General features: G+C 36.3%; 1 protein-coding gene across 6 annotated transcripts in view; it reads right to left on the bottom strand.

Annotated features, from left to right (window-relative positions):
- Nucleotides 1–280: 280 nt before the first annotated feature.
- The window catches only part of LOC149947971 (voltage-dependent L-type calcium channel subunit beta-1-like), a 77,364-nt gene continuing 68,094 nt past the window's right edge, over nucleotides 281–9,550 (bottom strand). For 3 of the 6 annotated variants that reach the window (XM_090172479.1, XM_090172481.1, XM_090172480.1), the window contains 11 exons: nucleotides 8,235–8,289; nucleotides 5,553–5,669; nucleotides 5,361–5,483; nucleotides 5,115–5,248; nucleotides 4,948–5,045; nucleotides 4,728–4,864; nucleotides 4,505–4,656; nucleotides 4,307–4,419; nucleotides 3,997–4,244; nucleotides 3,615–3,923; nucleotides 281–3,547 (listed from right to left, as the gene is read on the bottom strand). In XM_090172479.1, coding sequence (XP_090028605.1) covers nucleotides 2,765–3,547; nucleotides 3,615–3,923; nucleotides 3,997–4,244; nucleotides 4,307–4,419; nucleotides 4,505–4,656; nucleotides 4,728–4,864; nucleotides 4,948–5,045; nucleotides 5,115–5,248; nucleotides 5,361–5,483; nucleotides 5,553–5,669; nucleotides 8,235–8,289 — 2,269 coding nt within the window. In that variant the 3' untranslated portion in view covers nucleotides 281–2,764. The remainder of the gene's footprint in view (nucleotides 3,548–3,614; nucleotides 3,924–3,996; nucleotides 4,245–4,306; nucleotides 4,420–4,504; nucleotides 4,657–4,727; nucleotides 4,865–4,947; nucleotides 5,046–5,114; nucleotides 5,249–5,360; nucleotides 5,484–5,552; nucleotides 5,670–8,234; nucleotides 8,290–9,550) is intronic. The other 3 variants (XM_090172477.1, XM_090172482.1, XM_090172478.1) reach the window with 2 other exon arrangements.

Below are 9,550 nucleotides of genomic sequence, written 5' to 3'. Positions count from 1 at the left end.
ATGTATTAGGATCCTATATATTATTATTTTTAAAAATGTCAGTCGGATCACGCGTGGTTTTTTTTTGGAAGATTTGTAACTCGTTAAACTATTGTGTGAAATTGCATAACCAACACTAATATAGCTTTTGAAAATGCTTTCATAATCTTTATAACATTTGAAACCAAAGAGTACTCGCAAAGCCCGCGTGAGCTTACGCGCGATCTGATATCAGATCAGATACTTCTTTTTTTATATAAAACCTTTCTTGTTTATTATATAGACACACGCATTTTTTAAATTTTTAAAACGTTTCTGTCATATACACGGAGAATTAAAGTAAAAACTATTCATTTCGTGAATAAAATAATAAACGAAAACACTATATTTGAACAAATGCTAGTTCAAGTTTCATTCGTGTTGTTTTCATAAAATTGAAAATTTTCTTCCATTTACATATTTTTAAGGTGCTTAAGAATGAGCATTTGATGAAAGGTTTGTTTTATAGAAGTTTGAGAAAGGCAGCTTGGTTAGGAGCTTATATAATGCTATGTACAGGCATTCCAAGAAATATGGGATGCGCTTATTTTAGACAATGGAAAAATAACGTCTTTCCTTCTAATTGTTAGCACTCGCCTGTTTTAACAACTGCGCGAGAAACGATCAATTTCACACGATTTTATCATACCGGTATATCAATATTTATAATCATAATTAACGTGTCTATAAATTCAAGTCAGTTTACCTTAGCGGAAGATAGTTTCACGGATATAAAAGTCACTCCCGAATTTATATCGTACTTGATTCGTATGGCGATTTACAAATTTCAATTACTTTACGATTTCCCGGTTTAAAAGCAGATCGACAGACGCGATTTCACGTTATTGAATTATACGCGTTACATTCGGTTCTTCACCGTATTGAATTAACTGAAACACGGGTCAGAATTATATTAATTCGGTAACGTGATTTTCTTAAAACTTGTCTACCAGCTCCGGGATTTTTTCAGGCCCTTTTAAATTATCGTAATTTTCCGACCAGATTAGCTGACTTGAACTAAATTAAATTTAACACAGAGGTATTTGATAAATAGTTTTTTTTTCAAATTTACACAGTTCGACCAAGCAATTGTTTTAACAAAATCCGCAAAAAAATGTTTATCTTAGGTTAGAACAGTCCTAAATTAGAAACAAAAATGAGGGGGTTTCGACCCGCAAAACAATCAACTCAATTCATATACCGGTACTTTAAAATTTCTTAAAATAAAGCCTAATTTCTAATCTTTTACGTCCAAAAGAAAAATCGAGTGGTGCCAATTTTTGAATCGCAACTTTTTCGAGTTAAATTTTCAAGTTCGCTCTCGTACGTTTAAATCATTGCCAATTCAAAGTTTCAAAATACTCCTTATAGATAATTTCAATATTTTTAAGACGGATTCTCTTTTACGATATAGTAAGCCTACATAGATAACGCTTTCAAGAAAAGAAAACCAAAATTTTGTCACTCTCAGAGGGAAAATGTAGAATATTTCTAACGTTCGAGCAATCCAATTTTTAAAAGTCTCGTGATGACGTCGTGAAATAGCGGGCAAGATTGCTAGAAAATCAAATGAAAATCGGGAGACGTCGTGAACAGCTACGATTATTATTCAAGATACGGTAATGAAAAAATCTTCACAATAGTATTTTTATATATCTTATAAATTTTTTTTTCAAACTACCCTTTTTGAAAAATTGAAACATTTAAACAACTGTACAATACCTTGGGTAGAAAAAACCGACGGGATTTCATATTTTATTTTGTGATCTTTTTGTTTTCCCAATGTTTATTTTTATATATATATTTATATCTTAAGAAGATGCATAGTGTCCATTCAAACGTTTTCTTTTAAACATTATATCTTTTGGCGAAAGCAAATATAAACTCATTCCATTTAAAAAGTAAACGTTTTCATTTACAATATACTAAATGAAAAAGTTTTCGTTAAAATATATTTTAGGATAATCTGGAAGTCAATTTCGTCACTATTTTAGGTGTATAAGTTTTTGTTCAATACGGTTATGTCCATTTTGTTTAGGTTATTTATATCTGACTATATATTTGAACGTCGTTATATCTATGCCGGGTTTAGAAATTAGCATTATACGCCGCCACGATACGTTCCTAAGAAAACAATTGAAAATCGTTTCCCGGATTTTTCCTAAAATTATTTTAACAAAATTGCGAGCTATTTTCAAACGCGTACTTACAACGACGAAACTATATGGAATAAAATAATTAGATTCGGTGAATTTGTTTTATTAAATAGAAAGATTTTTCTTGAAAAACGAAGTATTTATTATATGGATATTATAGACAAAATGTCTCATTTATTTATAAGACGTAGACCTAAATCAGCCGTCACACACGCGCCTCTTCTCTCGTTCACCAATCACAGTAAAATTGTCGCGGTTATATTGTCTCTTAAACTCTTCCTATACGTTTGTCTTTTAAGTTTATATATAACAAATTAAGGGGGTTTAACTCGAGAACCGTTACTGGCCGCCACGCTAGAGCTTTCGTCAAAAGCTGTCACGGCGTCGCCATCGAAAGCCCACCCGCCGGAGACCAAAACAGCGAACGACAATCGCCGTTCGCCGGAGACGACATATTTTTCTTAAAAATAGACTCTTCGAGCGAGATGGATGAAAATGAAATAAGAACGAGTGGAGAAAACCCCCTTAGAGCGCGCGCCGTGCAATATCCTTAAAATTTGGTTAATATTTGTTACGTTAGCTACTATTCGTTAAATCGCGTTTACCGGTCGACTGGGTGGTTTATTCCCTCTGTGAGGAGAATGGTAGTCTCTTTCGCGGATGTGGTGGCCCGGAGGGGGTCCGTGGCCCTGAGGTGGATAGTGTATTCCCGGGCCGCTCCCCATCGGCGCTCCACTGGCGCCCGCCATGTGCGGATGATGAGACGAGGAGTGTCCTCCGTAATGAGGTTCGTGCTCCCTCGCGTCTCTCATGTCGCGAAGCTCGTGTTGGCGCGCGTCATCTTTCAAGGCGCCGCGCATCAGCTGAGGATTGGCTTCCATCGACGACGAGTCGTAGTCTTCGTAATCGGGGTGTTGCGAGTGCGGGTGATGATGCGCGGAAGGATGCGAGGGTTCGAGTCCCCACTCTGGACCGGGGCCTCCGCTCAGTCCCCTCCCGCCGCCGCTAGTACCCATTCCGCCGGACATACCACCTCGATCCCTATCACGGTCTCTGAGATCTCGTCCGTCTCGCCCCGACGTCGAATGATGCGCGTGAGTACCGCCGTGATGATGAGTCGCGCTACTACTAGAACTACCACCACCACCACCACCACCGACACCGATCGGGCCTCCGGGCCCTGGTCCTGGACTCTGGTAATGCGGATGAGGTGCCGCGTGAGAAATGGGAGGCCCGTAAAAATCGTGGAGCTCGGCTGGATGCCGGTCGTACGGAGCCATCACGTCTCGACGATCCCTGTGGTCGCGAGGATCACCGCGAAGATCGTGAGGACCCATGTAGTCTAAAGGCATATCCATGTCCGGAGAAGACATCTGTCAATGATCAAAAGGCAATCGATGAACGACCAACCCGTTCCATCCTAAGCCGAGAAATACTTACGTCTCCAACGTGCCTGGGCCCTCTTCTATTATCTAGCTGACTTCTATAGTGAAGGCCTGGAGGTGTTGTGTTGTGCCTGGAAAGCCCCGCGCCCGAAGATCCCGAACCCGGACCGTGTCCTAAGTTGGGATCCCCGGAATTTGGGTCTATCCTGGGAGACGCGTGAGGCGATGGAATCGGCCTCTGTATCGTCGGAGGAGGCGTCTGAACTGGCGGATGCGTCGCTCTCCAATAAGCTTCTAGGAATTCTGCCAAGTGTTCACACGCTTCTTCCAACTGATTTTCGTCTAATATGACGTCGAACATTTCCTATAGGATAAGGCGCTTTAAAAGACCTTTTCGCAGTCGCGTAAGCACGTAACTTTGACGGAAAATAACTTACTGGAGGACACTGGGCTAACTTTTCAGCTGCCACCATTTGTACATTCAAATTCCGGCTCTGAGACTTGCCACGGGATTTTATTAATCGTTGCAAAACCTTTGGAGAAGAAATTTTAACATAAACAACGATAGGCGCTAAGGAAGTCTTGGCAAGTTGAGATGGGTGATTTATAGTGTCACAATCCAGAACTACTAATTGAAGCGTTCTAGCCAACTCAAATATACGTTCGATTTCCGCTTGCACTTCAGCTGAATTGATAAAGAGGCGATTAGTAATATCTACCAAGGATTCCATTTTATTCAAAACTAACCGAGACACGATGATCTACTATTCGACCTCTCCATGATAGCTCTCTTGCTAGGGTTGTTCAAGAGCGACCTCTTAGCCAGTGATATGTCAGCCGTCACTCGGGTGATAATTATTCTTCGATAAAAAAAAGTAGAAAAAACGTCAAAGAGAGTTCGCGCTCGACAAATTTCTTTTTTTAAAAAAGGACACGTCCACTAACCCAATAACCGATCTCCCTTCAAACCGATGTTTTAGATAGTCGAAAAGAGCTTTCTGCATCATATCCGTGACCTCGTATCCTTTTAATGAAGGTCCCACCAACACCACGGGTCGCATGGAAGGCACTACGTCATATGGGGGAATATTTTCAGACTGAAAAAACAGAGAAAGAAGTGAAGAACAGCTCATTTCCGAGTCTATCCCTTAAAATACGCTCGACTCACCTTCTTAAAGAAAGGCTTTCTTTTCTCCTTAGCCGGTGGCGTTGTGATAGTAGACTTTCCCAACTTGGAGTTGCTGAGGCTGTCACTATCTTCACCACCGAGGTTGGGTTCCAAGCCATTCTGATCTGTTTCAAACCCTATAAACATTGCAACACTTGAACGTTCTAGAAACATTTCAACCTTTTCCGTTCGCCGACGCGAAAGTCATCGCGGAACTAACCTGGTGTGGGAGGAGTGGAACCCCGGGAATTGGAGGATTTGGAATTTGAAAGGACATCGTTGACTAGGCCTCCCAAGTTGTTGGAGGAACTGGTTTTACTGCGAAAGAAAAATATTTGAGGATTTCCAACATTGCCAATGCCGCGAAATACGACTAGGGGCGCTCACCTAGAATATAACCTATTGCTCCTCGTCTGAGTTTGCTGCAGTCGAAGATTTTCTAGTTTCACGGGACTTGGAATAAATCCAACATCACAGCCTTCTTTCACCAAACGACCAATCCACCAGTCGTTGTTATATTTCTAAAGTTTGAAACGAAAGCGCGTTTATTAATAGTGGTTCTCAATAGCTACGCTACGGTGAAGATTGATAAGTACACCAGTACAAACAACTAGGTTAATTAATCCATTTTACCTCTTTGATATGGAGAAAATCTTTGATGCCAAATGAGATAGCACAGCCATGGACTGGGGAATCGTCATCCAGGGAACCATCATAAGCCACATTGGTGCGCACCGCAAATGCTACTGGTTTTGTCTGAAATTTTCAGAATGGAATCAGATGTAATCGCGCCAAATGTTTCGTTGTAATTTAAAATGAGCGTACTCGAGCTTTTTCTAGTTGTGCTAGGGCTTGACGTTCTGTTTCCCGCCGTAAAGCTTCGCGTTCTTCGTCTAGCGACAGATCTGAGGAAGGTTGGCTATAATTGGAGTCTGCCGATCCCTGAAAAGAATACCAAGACACTCTAAGTACAATCACGCCGCTCCAAATATTTACAAAACAGCTACTTAATTCATACTTAAGAGCTCTCATCGACATCAACCTAGTACATATTTGTAACGTATTTATTGCGGTACAATACAGATTTCAAGTTATAGAAGCTATCGTTTTAGTAATAATTATATAATTGGCATAGATATATTTATTAGGAATTATCATTTTTAAAAAGAACGTTTTAAGTTATTTTTTTGCGCTAGTTAAAGATCTTTTGGTAAATTATAGCCAATAATCATAATTATTATTTACCAAATTTAATACGTGAAAATAAATTTCTGTATTATTACGAAATTAAATCAAGAGTCTTTTTAAGATAACAAATAATTATATCATTATTTACCGCAAAGAGAACAAATAACTTTATCAAATAAATTATGTATATCGTATTGTTTCATTTTTATTAAAATGGATGTAATCGGCTGCAATCTTAGTTGTTAGGGTTTCGAGGATTGTAACGTAAAACTGGGTGAAGATAAATTATTTAAGAATTAACCTCCCTCTTTCATATTTTTTGGATTTCTGCTCAGGTACGAAAGAATTTTAGTTTCCAGAAGCATTTTTTGCTCAAGATTGGTCTCGCGAAAGGCCGCCGCTAAGTATTTCTAAGTTTGAAGGATGCGGGAATTTGGGAAATTAATAATGTAATAGCTTTTCTAAAAGAGTGACCTCCAAAGAGAGAGCTTAAGCGCGCCTTAATTTAGAGATAATTAGAAAGGAAGTATTAGCTTGATATGGTAAACAGACGTTCTAACCATAACACGGTAAATTCCCCGTCCGTTCTACAGGGAGCTGCCCCACCCAAGCGCGGCCAAAAACACTTTCTCGGAAACAAATTTGAAGTTGATATAAAACGACGCGAGGCTGCGAAGAAATGAATCAACGAAATGATACACAGCGCTAAAAGTATGTGCAAACCATGATCTAGGTCAGTTTGCGTTTTCGTCGATTTCATTGATCCGCCTTAAAACCTTCTTCTAAGAACGTATTCTCCGCGCAAATTGCTCGCTTCTACACGAAATCTCGATGTTGCCTTTTTAATGCGTATAAATTAGAGACATACTGTCATTCCGTAATAACTTCATTAAATTTTAATTGGCTTATTTAGATTTAGAGATTTTTTATTAAAAATGGAAACCGTTCTATTGGTTTTAAAGTTAGGAGTAGTAGCATTTTAGTATTAAAATTGAGTAGAAGCATTTTAATATTAAAGTTAGGGGTAGAAGAATTTTAGAATTAAAGTTGGGGTAGAAGAATTTTAGTATCAATGTTGGGGTAGAAGAATTTTAGTATTAAAATTGAGTAGAAGAATTTTAGTATTAAAGTTAGGGGTAGAAGAATTATAGTATTAAAGTTGGGGTAGAAGAATTTTAGTATTACAGTTGGGGTAGAAGCATTTTTGTATTAAATTTGGGGTAGAAGCATTTTACCATTAAATTTGAGGTAGTAGATTTCTAGTATTAAAGTCGGGGTAGTAGAATTTTAGTATTAAAGTTGGGGTAGTAGAATTTGAGTATTGAAGTCGGGGTTGTAGAATTTTAGTATTGAAGTCGGGGTAGAAGCATTTTAGTATTAAAGTTGGGGTAGAAGCATTTTAGTGTTAAAGTCGGGGTAGAAGCATTTTAGTGTTAAAGTCGGGGTAGAAGCATTTTAGTGTTAAAGTCGGGGTAGAAGCATTTTAGTGTTAAAGTCGGGGTAGAAGCATTTTAGTGTTAAAGTCGGGGTAGAAGCATTTTAGTGTTAAAGTCGGGGTAGAAGCATTTTAGTGTTAAAGTCGGTGTAGAAGCATTTTAGTGTTAAAGTTGGGATAAAAGCATTTTAGTGTTAAAGTCGGGGTAGAAGCATATTATCTTTAAATTTGAGGTAATAGATTTTTACCATTAAATTTGAGGTAGTAGATTTTTACCATTAAATTTGAGGTAGTAGATTTTTAGTATTAAAGTTGGGTAGTAGACTTTTAGTATTAAAGTTGGGGAAGAAGCATTTTGACATTAAAGTTGGAGTACGTTAGTAATTATTTGATATTGGTAGTAATCATACGGTATTTAAGTTGCAGTCTTTTGAATATATTAAAAACCTCAATAGATTTATTTTAAACAGATTATAGGGATTTTAACTTCAAGAACACTCAAATAATAATTTTAATTGTTGAAATTAATACCCTGTAATTGATTTAACGACGAGGTAGATGTATTACCTGGTAATTGTCAAAATGATTAAGAGTAATCCAGTTCGGATATAATAGTATACCACTCTAAAAGTTTGAATTGACAATCGCTCCACCTTTAACATCACCATAGTAATAAAAACAATCCAAGAAAAATTGCAAGACAAACATAGCAAAATAAAATTTTGAAGACATTATTGAAAAGATAAAAAAAAGCTTGTGCAGTGCTCGATAAATTGATATAAAAAAAAACAATAAAAATATTCAAGAGTAAAACAATATATAAATATACTATAAATAAAAAGAAGAAAAGTCGTATGAAATAATAAAGAAAGCAAAAAGCTTACCAGTGGTGTGTACTTGGACATAACAGAACACTGGGGTTGGATGTGTGGGCCAAGACTGTTCAGTCCACGCAAACATGCAATAAAAGAACAACACAGAAAATGAGCACTCAAAAATAGAGAAATCATGTTTACGTGTAAAAGAAAATTTCACGCTTTTATTCGCTCGCCATAACACTATTCAATTGACGTAACGACGATCAATGGGGGCTCGCGTTATAGTTTTCACGCTCATTTTGAAAATAAATAGTCTTCGTACCTTAATAAACATCGAAAATCGACCTTTCTAGTCAAATGCCAAAGCTTGATTTTGTAATATTTGAAAACAAGTTGCCATTTTTTAATAACACCGAACAATTACTGATAAATATATTTTTTTCAATTAATTTTTTTTTAGAAAACGCTTGTATTTTTCGAAAGATTACCAGATAAGACAGCAAAATTTGGTGTATTGACGGACTTTTCGAAAAACTCATTCTTATTTTTTCTTAAATTTAAGATATCGCTTTGAAATTACGTAAAAGCACTTTCAAATTTTCATTTGAAATTACGTAAAAACATATTCAAAAGTTTTATTTGAAATTACGTAAAAACATTTTCAAAAGTTTCATTTCAAATTACGTAAAAACATTTTCAAAATGTTCATTTGAAATTACGTACAAGGACTTTCAAAATGTTCATTTGAAATAACGTAAAAGGACTTTCAAAATGTTCATTTGAAATAACGTAAAAGGACTTTCAAAATGTTCATTTGAAATTACGTAAAAGGACTTTCAAAATGTTCATTTGAAATTACGTAAAAGGACTTTCAAAATGTTCATTTGAAATTACGTAAAAGGACTTTCAAAATGTTCATTTGAAATTACGTAAAAGTACTTTCAAAATGTTCATTTGAAATTACGTAAAAGTACTTTCAAAATGTTCATTTGAAATTACGTAAAAGGACTTTCAAAATGTTCATTTGAAATTACGTAAAAGGACTTTCAAAATGTTCTTTTGAAATTACGTAAAAGGACTTTCAAAATGTTCTTTTGAAATTACGTAAAAGGACTTTCAAAATGTTCATTTGAAATTACGTAAAAGGACTAAAAATTTTCATTTGAAGTTACGTATTTAAGGACTTTCAAAATTTTTATTTCAAACTTTTATTTCTGCATATTTATTTTGCTCATACGCATACCAGCTAATTATTATTTTTATAAGTAGACCCATAATATTTTTAAGTAGACCCGTGCCTTTTAAATAATGGTAAGATCGCATTTACAAGGGAAACTTTGATTATATACTGGCTGAGTTATATAAATTTTTAAATGAATAAT

Source organism: Leiobunum rupestre, chromosome 4 (assembly GCF_980474605.1).
Source record: "Leiobunum rupestre chromosome 4, qqLeiRupe1.1.hap1, whole genome shotgun sequence".
In the NCBI taxonomy this organism is placed as follows: Eukaryota; Metazoa; Arthropoda; class Arachnida; order Opiliones; family Sclerosomatidae; genus Leiobunum; species Leiobunum rupestre.
The sequence above is the reverse complement of the archived record's forward strand: the minus strand, read 5'-3'. Positions and strand labels throughout refer to the sequence as shown.